At 43.2% G+C, this 18,353-nt stretch overlaps 1 protein-coding gene across 7 annotated transcripts in view; it reads right to left on the bottom strand.

The window, feature by feature from the left end:
- Window positions 1-977: 977 nt before the first annotated feature.
- BICRAL (BICRA like chromatin remodeling complex associated protein) overlaps window positions 978-18,353 on the bottom strand; it is a 34,936-nt gene continuing 17,560 nt past the window's right edge. For 4 of the 7 annotated variants that reach the window (XM_057398520.1, XM_057398522.1, XM_057398521.1 and 1 more), the window contains 8 exons: window positions 13,322-15,022; window positions 11,723-11,822; window positions 10,209-10,306; window positions 8,402-8,463; window positions 8,127-8,272; window positions 7,878-7,972; window positions 6,302-6,404; window positions 3,209-5,508 (listed from right to left, as the gene is read on the bottom strand). In XM_057398520.1, coding sequence (XP_057254503.1) covers window positions 4,706-5,508; window positions 6,302-6,404; window positions 7,878-7,972; window positions 8,127-8,272; window positions 8,402-8,463; window positions 10,209-10,306; window positions 11,723-11,822; window positions 13,322-15,022 — 3,108 coding nt within the window. In that variant the 3' untranslated portion in view covers window positions 3,209-4,705. Of the gene's footprint in view, window positions 1,146-3,208; window positions 5,509-6,301; window positions 6,405-7,877; window positions 7,973-8,126; window positions 8,273-8,401; window positions 8,464-10,208; window positions 10,307-11,722; window positions 11,823-13,321; window positions 15,023-18,353 lie in introns of those variants that run through there. The other 3 variants (XM_057398523.1, XM_057398517.1, XM_057398524.1) reach the window with 3 other exon arrangements.

Below are 18,353 nucleotides of genomic sequence, written 5' to 3'. Positions count from 1 at the left end.
CAGAAACACCGATTCCGCTGGCCACGTGGTGTCCTTTTACCTTTTTCTTCCCTAGTACAGCAAGCTTCTGCTTGCTTATTATTATTATTATCCATAATCATGTGTTGTGACAGGTAACAAGAAGCTCCCTGCTTGCTGCAACACATGATTATGGATGATTTTATTCCAGTTTCCAGTAGGATGACTGGTTGCAAGACCAGGAGCACAAACACCAACCCATCCATTCCGAACAAGCCGTTCAGACTACCCACTGCTCCTGCACTGAAATCTGAGTGCAGTGGATTGTATGTGCCCCAGAGCGTGCTGCCTTTCAGACCTTCACCACACCGTGCTCGTTTTCTGCAGTGACTTTCCTTGGCCCAAGTGACAGCAGACCCCCAAAGGCACGAAGAGAGCCTCCTGCAATTCTTGATGCTGACAAACGCATCCTTGTGAGGATTCCAAGGAAAAGCGTGTACAATTCCAAGGGAAAAATTCAAAGGCTTATAAAGAAAACGATTCCTGAAGAAAAGGGAAACTTCTCGAAGGTTTCAAACCCCTTACAATACCTCTCCTTGTGCCAAAATTATTCTGGCACTTCTTTTGGACCACTCCTCAAAATGGAAGGGGTGGGTTCTGACTTTCTGAAATAAGCCATGCGTTAACAGGCATGCCCACATCTTCAGCAGTCCTGCCCTCAGTGTTGCCATAAACCCAACAATCCTAGCCATCAAAGTGCTACTGAAAGGCAATTGAAAGCAACACACCATTTTCTTGGAATGGAATGGTATTCTGAAGTGAAGGCAGGTGCATGGTAAACCCAACATCAAATGTTTCCTGGTAATTCTACAGGGATATGAGAAGGAGAAAAACCAATCCAAGCTGTTCAGCCATCCTAACCCACACAGAGATCAACATAATACAGGACTGCTTTTATTGTGTTACTGTCTGAATCCGTGTGGGAAGTATTCAAAAGGCATGTTTATTCTGTCTCATTGACAAAATAACAAATACTAACCATGAAGTTTTCTACCTTGGAACACTGCAGGCCCTAATCGCAGCGGATAGGCAGTGCACTTCAATCCTTCATTCTCATAGCCTCCGAAAGTAAAGCGTTGCTGTTCCACGTATAAGAGCTTTGCTACAGCAGAACCTCTGCGTGCTTTCTGAAAAATTCAATCACAGCAAGAAAAGGTTCATCACCCCTCGGAAGCAGGAAGCAGCATTACATCCCCAGCAATTGTCATCTCTTCTCACAGCCAAACAAGGAAGGAACGGGCAATATGCAAACGCAGGGGCCTGTAACCAAATACAAGTGGCACAGCTCTGCAAGCTGCAGCACGGATAAGGTGGCCGGGTGACCAACACAACCCCTCTCGTCTCTTCCATCTCCCCGAGGTATCAGGAAAACGACGCCTGTACCTCGTGGAAACACGCTAGAGGAGGACAGCGTGTCACAGCAACCTCACCGTGGCAAGATTCCTAACGGCAAAGGAGCAGGACCACTGGCAATGTGGAGATCAGCGTTACCAGATGCAGTTACAATGCCACCTGAACCAAGCCCTGAGAGGGTATGTTCAGAGAGATTCATGACGAGTACGAGAGGTTGGCCTATCCAGTATTTTATAACAGGGCTGCATGAGAAAAAGCACAAGAGGAAGAATGTTTTGCAACCGTGTGACTTCGACCGAGAACAATCCTCGTTTGGACATGGAAACATTCGACTTGGTTAAATCAAGACAACCACAGGTAGACATGTTTTTCCCAAATCTTTGGCTGTATTGCAATGGTTGTTTCAATTTGTAATCTCCAACTAAACATTTCCTATCCATGGATTAACAATATATTTACTGACTTGTGTCTTTTAACAGTATTTATCCAACATAACAAAATAAACTGCAATTTGTTATACTTCTTTTTTTACAAAACATTTTATAAATATTTTTACAAAATGTATACAAAGCAATTTCAAGTGAGACATACTTTACAAATGAAGGTATTTAAGCAAATAAAGTCCATACCACACTGACAATAAGTGACACATCCTCTTTAAGTGAAGTCAGTCTGTAAGGCCTCCCTAATCTAACAGATAAATTATCCTCCAATCTTCAAAATTAACATCGTTTTCTTCATTGCCAGTTGAAAATTTGTTTTTACTATTAGGCAGTATTAAATAACATGGAAATCACAATGCGGATCCAGCAAAATAATGAAAACATGTTGGAAAGTCATGCACATTCACAAGACTTTGCTGGACGTGAGCCCATATGATTTATAAAGTCGTATTTTTCTTTTTTAAAGCACCACAAAAATACACTTCTTTCATTTACTGCTTCACCACGTACCGGAATTCCTTTAGAACTGGATTCAAAGGAGTGAACAACAGCACACTAACAAATCTAACACGAATCTTGCTCAATGGGTTCCTCTCAGAAGTAGTTCAGAGAAATGTGTCTGACCAGATCAACCATGATTCCTTCTTGGAATTTGACATTGCCCCCTATCCCCAAATGAGATCCAACAGAAGACACATAGCCTGAGACTTCAATTATGTGTTTGCTGTCGAGAGGCTGGAAACGCCATGTACCCATTTGGAGGTGGCACAAAAAGCAAGTGGATCAAAATCCATGTGCAACTTGACTCTTTTTTGCCTTTTCCCTGTAAAAGAAAACTGGAACTAGCTCACGTGGAGCTGTGTAACCTCCTGTTCGCTGTCCTAGACCGTTCAGAACGGTCCAGCTTCCAGAACGACCACATAAAACACACATCAGGATACACAGCCATGAGCGTATTGTTAAAACTAAGAAGGCAACAGGTGAGACTCCTATTGTCAGTTTTGCCAATAAGAAAACAACTCAACGCCCGAGAGCCTATTCTATGGACACCTAACTAACAATTGAAAACTGGCAATGCTTTTTCTTACCTTGAATAGGTCATACAACACTTGGGAATGTTGGGGTTTAAAAACAGGTACTTAAAAATTGGCACATTTCTTTTTTAAATGGCAACCAGTAACACACAAACCCAGTATTTCCATTCACGTTGAAGGGCAAACGAATTCCTTCTCACATTGCTTTCGAGATGCGGTTTCCTTCAGTGGTCTGACAGTGGAGTGCAGCTCAAAGCTGAGTTGCACTGTCATCTTCTCCTGTCACAAGGACCTAATCCTGCTTTCTCCCGTGCTATTCAGCTGGACTGAATCACACAACAGCGAAACCTTGTTGTTCTCTTTCTTTCCTGGCAATCTGACTGACAACCCCAGCTTGTCAATGAGCCTCGCTAACAGGAAAGTTGTGATCAGCAAGTCTGGCAAATGGCTGGTAATTCTTCCAGGAAACTGTGGAGGCGGTCCGGGGGGGGAGAACGTGAGCATACCTTAGAAACCACAAAAGCTAGATCCTCCTGAGCAGACACACGTATGACACGCACGTGACGAGCGTCAGTGCGCAAAAGCGCTCGTGACCAAAGTAAACGAGGAAAAAGCAGCACGGGCAGCAAAAAAAAGTCACAGATTAAAATAAATAAATAAAATAGTAAGATTCTATCTTAACAACATGACAGCAAGCCAAATCCAAACCACGCAATGGTCTCCCTTGGCTCTATGAATCTGAGTGAATCATTACACACTCGGCGATATGTTTCAACACTGGGATTGCTGATGGACTTTGGTCTGTACAGCTCTTGATCATGATGACTGCTACGGTGGATGGTTTAACATTCTCTGACAGCAAAAAAAAAAAAGCAGAAAAATAAAACACTGGCCTTCAAATTGAATCAGAGTAAGGCTAATGTCCTCTTCAAACAGAAGCTACAAATACCAGAACAGTTCTCAAAGAAAAGTGCTTTTGACACTTGGTCTAAAACAAAAAAAAAAACAACAAATAAAAAAGGAACAGTTATACCACTTCAGAAAGACTCGAGGCTGACCACATCCAATTATAAAATGCCAAATCTCTTCCCCAAGAGTTAACATATATATGTATTATATATATAAATTCATGGCTCTAGCATGGCCTCATCCTGTACACTTCGCCATTGCCTGGCTTCCATTCTACCTTCCTTAGTCGAGCATTTATTACTTCATATCATGCCACTGTGACTAAGATCATATAATACCATCCCACAGACTAAAGTTACCTACCACAAATATACCAAGTACTAGTTTCTGCTCAGAAAGCAATAGAAAAGCACTTTAACTTCTGAAGCCTTGTAAACACACTGATGATACCCTTCCGGCTGAAGAATCCTTTAACGCAGATTCACCCACAAAGCAAATCTTCTGAAGAGAGGTACAGTGGGCTTCCCAGAATAACTAAAAACTGGATGACATGTGGAAGAGAAGGGCAGGGGAGAACTGTTGCTTCCATCACCTTTTAAAAACACTTCCTTAATAAATACATCCTTTCAAATGACTGTGATTGTCAGTATACTACCATGGTACATAGGGCCGAACGACCTGCAACCTTCTGATGTTGCAGTACTGCACGATTACCAAAAGCACTAGCATAATAATACTTGAAATAGTAAGGCCCTAACAGACTGCATTCTACCAAGGATTAACTTGACTTGGATCTCTCACTGTAACCACAATGAGTATTGCTCTCAAACACCAAACAGAATCTAGTTTAGAAAGGTTAACCTTAAATGCACGTCAGGCTGTACTTGTGGTGTCATTCACATTTGCTTCTGCTAAGAGAAACATCACTTGTCCATGGTACTGGGACTACTAACACTCTAAGATACTATTTACAGCGGCTTCTAAAATAGAGTCAGTTTCTACAACACCTTCACTGTGGTCTGGAATAAATTTTTCCAGGCAGTTTTCCTGTGAAGCAATAGGTGAAAAACTGGGGAATTCTAATTCAACTGAGCCACTACTTGTCGCCTCGTTCTGTGGCTGTCTCCCACCTCTTTTAAGTTCCAAGATGTTTTTAAATGTAGTTTCTAAACTCTTACTGAGCAGTAAGTCTCGCTGGGGTTCACCAGAGCCTTTCCTGTTATCAGGATGTAAAAGCTCATTCTTTGGAGAGCTCCTCAGAGTTTTGTCTTGGAGGGAATTATTACACGTTACCTTTGAGAAAGACTGAACTGTGTTCCTTGTTACTTTGTTGTGTGTTCCAGGACCGGCTCGGGACACGGTTTTGGACAAGTCTTCAGAACTCAAAGAATTCTCAGTGGACTTGGCAAGATCCTTCCCGGCCAGCTTCTCCTCAGAGAGGGCCACGTACTGGCTCTCAGAAGAACAATTCGCTTTCTCAAACTTTAAAGCTTTAGCGAGGCTCTCCGATTTCTTAGTAGAAGCTACTCCTTCTTGTGGTGTCACAACACTGTTAGGCACTAGAGGAAGTTTACTGTGATTTGTGGACTCTGCTGAGCTGGATTTTGGTCGCTCTCTGGCTTGGGTTTTGGTAGTCTGACTTCGAGAAGTTAATGTTTTGCTAGGCTGATGGTCACTTTTACTGGACTGTGCTTCTTCAGCTGCTTTATCAAATTGTTTGGCGGAACAACAAAAATCAGCCTGGTAACCATCTGGAAAGCAAGCAGCGACATTAGATCATTTATACGTCAAAGTAACAGGCACTCCAGTGTAGCTTCTGAGTATGAAATTCCAGTAACACCCAGGACCTACAGATTCACGTCTTTAAGAGATGGACACATGCTTAAGTGTTCTGCTGCATCCAGGGGACACTGTCACCAAATTAATCGGCACACTAGGCACGTAAAACCTGACTAAGGGCACTTCCCTGCATTCTAAACATGCAAATATGGCATCTGGAAGACTAATCCTTTCTTCAATCCATCCTCTGAATAGCTTTTAAAATATGCAGAATACGCAGAACGCTTAAGTAACTGTTATCTTACACAAATAATGCGTTTCTAGCTGCCATGTTCAACAACAGTCTGGTTAAAAATGCTGCCATTTGCGTGGCCATGCCATTCCAAAAGGAACACTGTGTTAAGGTGAGCAAGAGTATTCACACTTCAGAGAGGGGTGTTCTTTCTGCCTGCCAGCAAACTCACAGCTTCTTCCTTACTTAGAACCGAGGCCATGCAGGAGTCACGACTATTGGCAAAAGAAACTCAGGAATATTTCTCTGCTGAACAGGCCAAATACATTTTTTCCCCAAATAACTTCCTTCAACCTTACAGTGTCTCTAAACTACTGAATTAGGGAGCTCTTAAAATTTCACTTGCAACTGCTTATGCAGTATTTCAGCTACTGGAATCCCTAGCAATCAGTGCCTCACTGTGGCCACAACTGTTTGTAAGCACCCCATACTCGGGCTGCTTTTGTATGGTTCAGAAGTGAACCATTACTTACCAGGATCCACAAGTGCAAGACGCTTATCCCGGGTCAGAGATGCCCTTTCTTCCTGGTTAAACATCCTGTCAATCATAACCATTTCTGCAGAGGGATTTATCCGCTGCAGAGAAGGGGATAGATCCGTAGTCACTCGTATGTCAGTACCAAATCAAAACATTTACAGTTTAGTTTCTTCTTCAGGGAAAAAGAAACGTTCTACCCTTAAAGAGATGAGGAGAATGTTCACAATTCCACAGCATCCTCAACAACCCTGACTGTGACCCCAGCCGCTACTGGAACTCAGCCGTACACGACCGTTCCCATTTCACGGCACACTGTATTCGTTGAGTGATTGTAAAACAGGGAATTATTGTTCCAGTTTTAAGAACTGTACCTCCACAGGACCAAGTACGTTCACCACTGCGCACCACAGTTCCTTACACCATACACTATCTTTCTCTTTTAGAGAGAAAACCAGAGAAAATCTTGCAATAGGACCAGCCTATCACCTTGTTTCTTCTCTGCACCTTTTCTTCCATCCTTTTAACTAGCAGGTACCGAGTTGCATTTCGCCTTCAAACCAGGTGAATCCATCCATCGCAAAGGAAAGTTTACTGGCTATGAACTCAGGCAACTAGATCCAAACCTGCACACACCGTCACAGAACCTCTTCGAAATGACTGAATGGGATTTGCCATGCGAGATACCAGATGCTAAAAGAACAGATTTCAACCTCCACCCCTGCTTTACACCTGCAACTACTTGCAAGTATTTAATGGCAGGTATCTTTTAATGGCACTGCCAGATTCCAAACCGACATAAATTCTAACACTTGTATTACATGTTCTTGTCTCTAAAATGCAGTGATTTAAATGTCTATTATAACCTAATTGAAAAATGTTCCAGGCTTGAAAACTAACATGTCTAAAGCCACAATGGTATTTCCTGAGCCTTGAAAATACATTCTTAAAGTAACTTCTGTCAGTTTTGTTTTTACCTCACGCCTGGGACTGTGAAAGTGCTTTAAACCAGATGCATTCCTTATGAAAAATGTAGGCTCCACCTAGCTTCTAAGCAGAAGTAATGACTGCCTAAATTGTAATACAGCTTAGGTCCAATTAGAATATGGCTGCAGGCTCCTGAATGGAGATTTTCAACATTCTTTCAGGCTCTGTCACCTACAGAAGTATAGAGAAATCACCTGCCTGACTACCAGAAGCTGTTAAGTGCAAGAGCAAAGGGTAAGCAACCAAGAAGTTTATGTGACTTCAACGTCTATGGAACTTACATAAACAGCACCCTTCCTAGGGCAGCATGTGAAATACAAACTCAACCCATTTCACTGATTTTAAGATGTGTTCACACACTTAAAAATGCAGCTTGGCCACTGAGATTGCTGGTGCAATAACAAGTACACTGGCTATATATAAATGTGTATCTAAAAACTTTCTGCATATTCATCACCTTCCTAAGGTGATAAATAGTAACAACACCACGAATTGTAATGCTAGCTTCCACCTTCCTTTAGATGTATCCTTTTTAACAAACTGAATCACACCCTGTAAACACTACGTACCCGGGTTACACCACTTACCATCGCATCTTCTATAAGCAAACGCCTGTATTTGTTCAGCATAGCCTGTGTCCTCTTCAGAAGCTGTGTAGCTACGGTTTCAAATTCACTGTCCACTAGAAAGACAAGAATATACTTTCAAACACTGCTCTTCAGCAGCCTGCACAAAGTTCAACATGTGCCCTTTCTCATTCCTTCAACTTACACAAATAATTCTTTCCACAGACTGCTCACAAACTTTGCACCTATTTCTAGAGGAAAACAAATTACCTTTTCTCAAATCTTCCTCTGTTGGCAGCGATCCCTGGAACACATGGTATGAAAGGAGTCTCTGAACTGCATCGTTTAATGACCTGAACTGGCTTTTATCTGGTGTCACAGCATGCATCTGATCCTTCTGCAACTGCTGGAGGATACTAGAAGGAAAATCAATGATACACAATTAACACATACTCTAACAGAAGTCTATACATTGACAAAAACTACCAAGAAATGAAGGTTAGAGGAAACATCTGCAATAAAATTACTAAAGAAGGATGACTTACAAAGCTCCTTTAGTTAACTGCTTAGCAGCAGGCCTTTTCTGTCCAACCAAATGGCCGTCCACCTGAATTCAAAATAGAAGACAAATTACAATGCATCCCTTCCTTTGCAAACCCTAAGTTTCAGCACTGACTTCTGCCAATGATCACCAATAACAAACTGTAACCACCACAGAAGCATGAACACTTTCAACTCTCTCCTGTTTTGCTAGGGCACTGTATCAATGAAATAGGGAAGTCGTTTCTCTTCCACAAACCACAAGTCTGTAATGTTGTTTGTAGGCAAGTCCCACAGCAGTGCATGCAGACGCTTCGCTGGGAAAGAGGCTGGTTATCAAATTTAGCAGGTGAAAAGGTACAACTAAGAACTTCTCCAAAGAGATCTGCTCTCAAGAACTGTCCCTGCATTTCTCAGCTGATTTCTGTTGCCTGGTTTTCATGGATTAGAGTACCTGTCAGGAACGCAGGCCGAGGTTGTGAACTTGAATCCTCATGAGCCATGGTGGCTGGGTAGGGGTGAAAGCGGTTCTAGGCATTCTGTTCCAGTGTCAATGCTACAGATACAACTGCCAGGCAGACCTGTATCATTTTCTGCTTTCCTTAGACGTTTATGAAGCCAAGGTTTTCCAAAGGAACACTGTCCTAAGAGGTGAGGCTCTCTAATATGGCAAAGGCTCATGTTCCTACTGTATGAGAGCCATTACTGCTATCCAAGTATTCTCCCAAAGCTGCCATTCTGGAACAAAGAGTCTTTGGCTAATACAAAGTTGTTGGGGGTTGTTTTAGTCAATGTTAGTCCTACCAATGAAACTGGTCACAGAGCTACTCAGGATTTAAAAGACGACTGCAAGGAAGCTCTTTTGAACATGGTTAGAAGCAACAAAAACCGGTTGTGGCACAGAGCATCCTTCTCAGCAAAGCAGGACAGCATGAAGCAGACGCACGGTAATGGTACTTGCTGGCCCAAAAGCCTCGAGCTTCAGGGTTTAAAACATATTCACTAGCACAGGAGAATGAACATCTAGCCAACAGTTACAAACCAGGCTGAACTCTGAACTGAGTACTACTCTATCTTCTGCCCTACTTGTTTGCTAGTAAGAAAAGGAAAACATTCATGTCGAACTACATTGACCAAGATATTTATAGCAAGGAACAAAAATTCTAAATCAGATCCTCATTTTCTTCCATGATTTTCTAGTTCAACCCACCACAAATCCCACATTCTCAAGCCTACAACAAACCCCACTCAGTCCATGAATGTAACAACCCTCTTCCCTCCCAAAGTTCCTGTATTCCCTCTCTAAAAGGGCTGCCTCTCCTTCCACCTCAAATCCCTGGCTGGAGTGTTTCATTTCTGCACAGAAGTGCCACATACAGGAGATGCTGTGGTAGTAAAAAAAAGATGACAATGCAGTAAAAAGTAAACCAGCCAAAGACCAGATGGAGTTTTCCTGCTACCTCTCACAACCCACCCCTTCCCAACAGCTAGAGAGCAACCATGTTGTAAGAAGTCCTAAGAGCAGGTCTAACGTCCGTCCAACTTAACGAAGAATTACTCCAGCATACAAACACCTCTTCAGGAAGCAGGGCAGTCAGAATCCACTGACTGAATTACATCTCAAAGCAGCACGCAGAGTACCAATCTGCGGAATACTCAATGTTCATTAGATCAAGGGAGAACATCACAAGCTTGGGTGACTTCATATACTCTAAACAACAACTGCAAGGACTCCTACATGGCCTTGAAACACTCCTAACAGCACTAGAGTTTTAAGGCAAAGGAAAGCATATAAACACAAGTATTCTCCACCTGTATGCTCTGTTGAACTGATGATGATCCTATTCCTTTTTCTTGTGGCTGTGCTGTTCCTAGAGGCTGCTGCACGATTTTTGCTCCGGAGTCCTGTCCTATAAAATATACGTTAAAAAGACTCTGTCATCCTAAGCAGGTACACAGTAATTTCACGTACCTATCCTGATCATTCTACTTGAGTTTTAGGAGAAAGAGACTTGTCTAGTGCTTAAAAGCGTTAGTGCAACTACCCTGGAGAGAAACTGGCTCATAAAAATGAAACAGGACTGGTATTTCCTGCTGCAAACTACAGAAGTCCTCACATATAAATCATCTCCATCCACAGTACCGCAATGTAAGAAGCAATACAAGTACCACAAGCAGAGCATCCCAATGATTCACTGAAAATCATACAGTGCATTTCATCAAGCTTTTCAATACTAACCCTCTCTCAAGCATATAAACCCAGTTTTTCTAGAGCTTTGGGGGAGGTTGGGGTTTTTTCCTCTAGACTTTCTAGATGGCCAGACTTGCTCCAATTGCCTTACCCAGGAATTCACACAGCATCTTACCAGCCATGCCCTGTCATAACCAACACAAACATTTCTTTCCCCAAAAACCCCATACTGTGCCGATGGTAGAGAACTGCCTGGACAGCTTACACAAACAGTACAGAATGAAAGCTAAGATTATGGGACCTTACTCAAAAGGGTCACTTATATGCACACAGAAGATGAAGGCTACCGCATTCTTCTGCTTACTTTTAACATACTGGTTTTGTGTAGGTTAGATACAAGGAAGAAGTCCCTGGCACAGGGTGCCCAGAGAAGCTGTGGCTGCCCCATCCCTGGCAGTGTTCAAGGCCAGGTTGGACACAGGGTCTTGGAGCAAGCTGGAAGGTGTCCCTGCCCATGGCAGGGGGTTGGAACTGGATGGGCTTTAAGGTCCCTTCTAACCCAAACCATTCTGTGATTCTATGCTCTTTTAGTAGCATGGTGCTGCTTGAAAAGGCCAGTATTTTGTCAGGAACAAAGCACTAACTAGCCTAACTGAATGCCAGCCAGTCAGTAATAAATCAAGTGATGACAAGGCTGCGCAGAACCTTGCAATCCTGCTTGGCTTTCCTCTGTATCTGAAGCAGCCATCACAAGAGAGGCTCCAGGAGTTTCACAGCAATTTTAAGCAGATGTCCAGATTTTGGAAACTAATGATTTCTGTTTCCCTAAGCTGAAGAAAGTCAGAAAAATGAAAGAAGGTGCAATTTGGGATTTGACAGAGGGGGAAATGATTGCATATAAAAATCAGCCTTTCACTCTACAAAATGAAGGGCCCTGGTTGGGAAAAAGAAAAGCCCACATTCAATACTGAAAAACGCAGTTTGAAAAGGAAACGTGGTCTAAAAAGAAAGTTGGGATAACCTCTAGGATCCTGCCAGCATGAGCCAGCAATGCAAGTCTGACACACTGAAGAACCACCTATTTCTGTTGCTGGGGAAGATAAAAGAAAATGATTTTAAAAAGACCTTAGTTGACCTGATAGTGTGTTGCTCAGGAGACTTGTTAGCTGAGGCTGTCTCAAATTATCTTGCGCCTTCGATGCAGAAACTGATGACGTGTGGTTCAGAGATTTCTTCTGTGCCACAGACATTAGGGGGGAAAAAAAAAAATCAGATATTTACTGAAAGCTTTAACAAAGAGAGCAAAAGGCAAAAAAGGCAACTAAAATTCAGCTCTACACATGCTTCTGCAACCTCAGACTCCTAAGTGGTGACATTTCAGGCATCCCATTTCCTTTCACGTTCAAGAATTTGGTGAAGTAAATCAGGGAGGAACATAAACGCCACTGAAAGTACAAATCTATCCCAGAAGATCCGTGAATTACCACTAAGTTGGTAGAAGCTCAGCTTTTGAGATTCTCAGAACTGCAAGATGACTAAATAACCTGTCTCACAACTGAAAATACACAGTGGCACAAGCCATCTAGTGTTTAGGGACTAAATGGCACACGGCTTATGTACAATACACCGTAACATTTAAAATGCGAGTACAGACTAAAATGGTTTTGGTTAACAGCAGAAATTGTACTCTCTGGTTCCCATTTTCAGCTCATCTTTTACAGCAGGAAGAAAAGAGTTTGCTTTTGTAAGTGCTGGAACTCACTGACCCAGCACATACCCTATAGACAGCAAGATGCAGAGGCATGAGGAGAAAAGTCAGATGGGCCTGAAATAACTCACGTGCAAACAAAACATTACAACTTGCACTAGCAGTTTGGGCCAAGAATAAAAATGTGGCTCTGCAACATGTTCTAAATACACTTCATTTTCTAAGACACATTATTTCATTGCCCATTTTGGCCTCGGTTAAAAAAAATCCACAAGACCTTTGGGAAAACAGAAAAACCCAAGATAATCAGTGCAAAGGCACTCTGAGACAGCTCTTATCAGTATTTTGTAATGACAAACGAGGGGAAAAAAAAGGCAGAAAAAGGACAGAAATGGAGTAACTGTGTGATAAGCCAACCTGGGCTGAACGTACAGCTGCATCCACTGGGGGAAAATAGCCCAGTTCTCACCTTTAGAGAACATTCACAAAGCTTTGTCCATTATTATTAAGTAAATCTCTTCTTAAAGTATTTTTTAAGTGTTATGTTTCACAAACTGCTTTAAAAGGTATTTCCTTTTAGGGATTCTAAGGAACAAATCTTAAAAAACAGAGTTTTTCATGAGGCCAAAAAGACTTCTAAGTGCTCAGAATGTACTCAAACCTTCACATCTAGCTCTCCAGTTAAGATTTTCAGGGGAGCTCACAGGGTAACGCTAGAGCACCCATTCCTTTCAATGGAAGCAGAAACAGATCAGTGCTATGCAGTTCTGGAAATACAACTGTAAATCACCAGCAAAATCTTCTGCACTAGTGGAAGCGACAGGCTCATTCACTCAGTGACTTTAGGAAATAACTGAGTGAAATCATGTCTCCGGCTCACAGTAATGTTGAGCAGTTCCACAGTAACATCACAAGCTAGCAAAATTCATGTTTTCTGTGTTAATACCAGCTTGGATCCTTTGTTAACCAGGTTTTAGCACAGCTTAGAAGCATTTCTTTGGCTACATTCTCAAGCAGCTTTCATACCTGACCAAAAGCAAACTGCTGTTGTGTTACTCCCACCGACGTGTGACTGAAGGTGCTGCCAGATTTGGAAGAGGATGCTGGAAGACGATGCGATGCACTGATGGGAACTTGAGTTCTGCTCTGTGTGAGCTGATCTCCAGTGAAGTTTCCTCCCGATGCGACAGACTGAACCGATGCTCCCAGGCTAGGATGTACTGACCCAGAAGAACTTGCAACAGCAAATCGGTTCGAAGCTGACATGCTGGAGACTGCAGACTGCCCGGGGGACATCGTGGTAAAACTCGATCTACCTTGAGAAACATTAGCTTGACTGGGTGACAAATGCAACACGGTTGGTGACACCTGCTGCAAGGGTACCTGTCCACCCACAATCTGCGAGGTTCCGTGGTTGACTATGACTTGGTTTCCAGGAGCTGTGAACGTCTGGCCGGAAACAAGCTGAACAGCCGTGTTGTGATTATTCAGTATCTGCCCTGAATACGACTGGCTGGCTCTTAGCATGTTTGTAGAGTTCCTGTTGAGCATCACATGCTCAGCAGACACTTGGCTAGGAACCAGCTGGGAAGGCTGAGTCTGAAGAAGCTGTCCATTTATGGCCTGGACGTGATGAACTGAATTAGAATTAACAGACAAATTTGTAGGTATGAGAAACTGGTTCTGAGGTGCATGAGGCTGTCCCATAGGAGAATGGATCACAATACTACCTCCAGCATTGTTGACTGTCTGAGGTGTAACTGATTTCCTTGTGTTCTGATGGTTAACGATATTAACGGACATATGAGGACCAACTACTGAGCTCTGAGGTGAGTTTGCAGAAGCAAATGGAATCCCTTGCTGTATGTGATGCTGCTGTATTCCCAAGTTATTCACATTGTAAGCAGTCTGCTGACCCATTTGGACAGGCTTTGGTTGGATATTAACAGGTATTTTGTTAGAGTTTGGTGCCAAACCCCTCTGAATGATGATATTATGGACAGGCAACGATGTCTGAAAATTTGTGCTGTTAAACGGAACAGTTACAGGTTGTGCTACTGGACTTGAATTCGAGTTACCAAACAGCGAATTACCATTTGGGGTTTGTCTATGAACCAAGAGGCCACTACTCATGTTTGCAGGTGTTTGTTGACCATTGCCTTTCAGTATGATCTGAGATCCATCAAGGTTATTAATGGTCATCATGGAAGGCTGATTACTGAATGAACCGATTAGCTGGATCTGCCCAGACCCACTGATCTGGCTGCTATTAGACAAATGCTGGCTGGGAACACTAATTCCAACATGTTGCATAAAGCCATGTTGCACACCAACTGTATTGCTTGCAAAAGATGCTCCAACAGGTTGCTGTACCACTTGAGTAACTCCTATAGGTTGCAACGTCTGACCTGAGTAATTAGAAACATTAGAAGCCTGAGTAAAGGATGCTGATGAAGAAGAATGAAGCTGAGCTTGTGCAAACTGTTGGCTGGAACCTACACTGGCATCTAAATATGCCTCTTCTGCCAAAGTCTGTTCAGTAATATTGGCCTCCTGCAAGGACTTCTGAAGAATATCAAAAGGCTGATCCTCAGTAAGATCAGGTAAAGGAGAAGATACAAGTTCATCTTCAAGAAACTGAAGGCTACTGGACAGCTGCAGTCCATCACTAGGCCCCTCTCCAAGCTGACTGCTTACACTTTTCACAGACGACTTAGGATCAGTGTTCTGAAAAGCAAAACAAGAAACACATCATTGCAGAAACCCCAAGCTCTACCCTGTTTCCTCATTAAGCTTCTTTTCACGCAGACAAACCTTCTTCTTTGCGTAGTATGCACACAAGATGACGTTCACCCTAGACACTGAGCCAGCATAACCATGTGTGTCACATCCCACCCGTGCCCTCGTATCAGGCTGCTGGAGACACTACACTCTTTCCACTTCTCCCATCTCCACAGCAATCAGCTCTGCAGCTGCCCTGTTTCAAGAGGGTATGATATGCTCCTTAAGTGCCATTTACCCTTCCTCAAGCTGAGCACCGTAGGGACAAAATGGTAAAAGAAAGGAGAAAGGAGACAGACCTCCACTGTAACTCAATTTTGGGCAAGGCTTCAGCAGTAGCAGGATAAAGGCAGGAGAAAGCTGCTCTTTCACTGTCTTTCCCTGTCATATGAGATCCATCTCCTAAATGCCACCAACATTTAGGGCAATCCCAGGCACAGCTACAGGTTGGGTGGAAACATGATCCAAAGCTGCCCTGCAGAAGACTTGGGGCTGTTGGTCGATGACAAAGTGAACGTGAGCCGCTTCAGTGTGCGCCTGAACCCAGAAATCACCCATGCGCTGGGCTGCATCAAAAGGAGTGTGACCAGCAGGTCAAAGGAAATGATCCTGCCCCTGTGCTTAGCTCTCATGAGACCCCACTTGCAGCACCCTGTGCAGAGCTGGTGTCCTCAGTGTGAGAAGGACATGGAGCTGTTGGAGCCAGCCCAGAGGAGGCCACCAGAATGATCAAGGGCTGCAGCACCTCCCACATGAAGACAGGCTGAGAACATTGGGGCTACTCAGCCTGGAGTAGAGAAGCTGCGTGGAGACCTCAGAGCAGCTTCCAGTGTCTGAAGGGGTCTACAAGGATGCTGGGGAGGGACTCTTCATCAGGGACTGTAGCAATAAGACCAGGGGTGATGGGTTCAGACTGAAACAGAGCAAGTTCAGGTTAGATCTAAGGCAGAAGCTCTTCCCTGTGAGGGTGCTGAGGTGCTGGCACAGGGTGCCCAGAGAAGCTGTGGCTGCCCCATCCCTGGCAGTGCTCAAGGCCACGCTGGACACAGGGCCTTGGAGCAAGCTGCTCTAGTGGAAGGTGTCCCTGCCCATAGCAGGGGGTTGTAACTGGACAATCTTTAGTTTCTTTCCAACCCAAACTATTCTGTGATTCTATGATTTCTAGTCACGCAGTGCAAACTGGTCATCTTTTGATGAAGTTAAGGAATTATGCTAATTCTTTGTTTAGAAAAGTCTTAGAAACAAAGCAGTAAGAAAAACACTGCTACAGACTTGGTAGTTTATGCCATTAAAAAACCGCAGACAACTATGAACACTGAAACTACAGCTAATACTGTAGTGGCACCAAATCTACATCTGTAAATACTGTGCTACAGAAGATCAGAACTAGGCCATGTTATTCTGGCCTATTTTCAGTGAGTTTTCCTAAAAAATCTATGTCCAGAAAGTCTAAACAAGTATCAGGTTTCTGCAGGTGAAATAATGAATTTAAATGTGTAATACTAGTGGCAATAATTTTAAGTTAGACTAAGAACACCTTTGTAAACTGCAAAATCATGTGGCGATTAGTTAAAAACATCCAGTTTCTTTTTAGATCAGGATAAATGCAAAATGTGGGTGTGAAATTAGCTGTCACATTCATACTCCAACCCTTCACTGCCTGAAGGTCATGGATGTTTTATAGAATCACAGAACAGTTTGGGTTGGAAAGGACCTTAAGATCAGCCAGCTCCAACCCCTGCCACTGGCAGGGACACCTTCCACTGGAGCAGCTTGCTCCAAGTCTCTGTGTCCAACCTGGCCTTGAGCACTGCCAGGGATGGGGCAGCCACAGCTTCTCTGGGCACCCTGTGCCAGCGCCTCAGCACCCTCACAGGGAAGAGCTTCTGCCTAAGAGCTCATCTGTACCCACCCCCTGTCAGTTTAAAACCATTACCTTGTTCACCTCATACAAACAGTGTGAAGATGCTGCAAGCTGTAATCATCACATGCACTAACATGCTCCCGCTTTCAGTTCTCCAAGCATATTTACTCAGTATTTTACCCCAATCTGTTTCAGAATCATCCTATGTATTTTTAAATGAAACTTCCCTCATGTTTTAAATTATTAAGATACACTTCTTAAAATTAAGTATTTTCAAAATGTAATTAAAAATTACAACAAAACTTTTTACATTTTTGTTAACAGAAGGAATTAAAACTGGAACTGAAATGTCTCAATGTCTGCAACATGAACACCCAAAATCACAGATCAGGTTCTCAACTGTCCCTAGCTACCATCAGGCAGAGCAAGAAGAAATCACTCACTAGGGCTCTACTAGGACTCACAAGTGTCAGGTCCCTGTGCAGAACTCCCTACTGCATCTGTAACTTGTCTCCAGAGACAATGACCAACCCGGAATCTTTTGCAACTGTGTAATTTAGTGGGTTCCATTTAACACTATTCCAGCTAGTACCAACAATACAACTATTACTGCTAACAGTCATTGTCATAATAAATAGGATTACATGCAATCAAGATTAATCGCTTGAAGCTCTCCCACTGGAATGACAAACCCCAAGTTTCGCCCCCTGCTTCCAGGACTGTTTCACATCCAAAAACAATTTTATGTGCACCAACTGGAAGCAGGGACCTTCCAAGTTTGATCTGTATCACTGCTGCCCAGATTCACAATAGCCATCCATAACACCAGACAGATTTCAACACGAAATGAGTGCCTGTGCAGCTTCATGCACCTGCTTACCAAGAGTCTTATTTGTGCTGACTCTGCTCTTTTAATCTGTACTACTACAACAGGAAGGTGGAAGCAGTCACTAAGTAAAGCTGGGTAACAGGGCAATGGCTATGGAAGCCTCTCATGAGGTTTGTAACGGAGACTGATGACTACCCAAGGAAACAAACCTGGAATCACTAAAGGAGGCGAAACAGTGGCTCAGTTTGAGATGGGTGGGATCAGGGAAGGGAGCAAGAGTGGACGGACACCGCTTTCTTGTCCTTCAGTCCGCAGCAACGTCACCTTCTGCATAGAGTTGTGAGTATTTTCACTGCTGAGCAAGCTGCCTTACAGACTGACATGGCCCAATAATGCAGCATCTTTCAATTAATCCCCCACTGACAACCCAATGAAATACTTCCACATCAACAGCAGGAGATGGTTCTATGCTAGAATTCAGAATTCACATATGAAAAAGGTCAAAACCCACATCTAATTCACTCCGTTTTCTAAAAGCCAAGTAAAGCCATACCAGAAACCTGCAGTCTCAATACAAGTATGAT

The sequence above is a fragment of the Pezoporus wallicus genome, unplaced genomic scaffold (genome assembly GCF_028554395.1).
Source record: "Pezoporus wallicus isolate ANWC-B61680 ecotype Strahan unplaced genomic scaffold, APGP_CSIRO_Pwel_v1 contig_11493, whole genome shotgun sequence".
Classification (NCBI taxonomy): domain Eukaryota; kingdom Metazoa; phylum Chordata; class Aves; order Psittaciformes; family Psittacidae; genus Pezoporus; species Pezoporus wallicus.
This window is presented reverse-complemented; position numbering and strand designations above follow the sequence as displayed.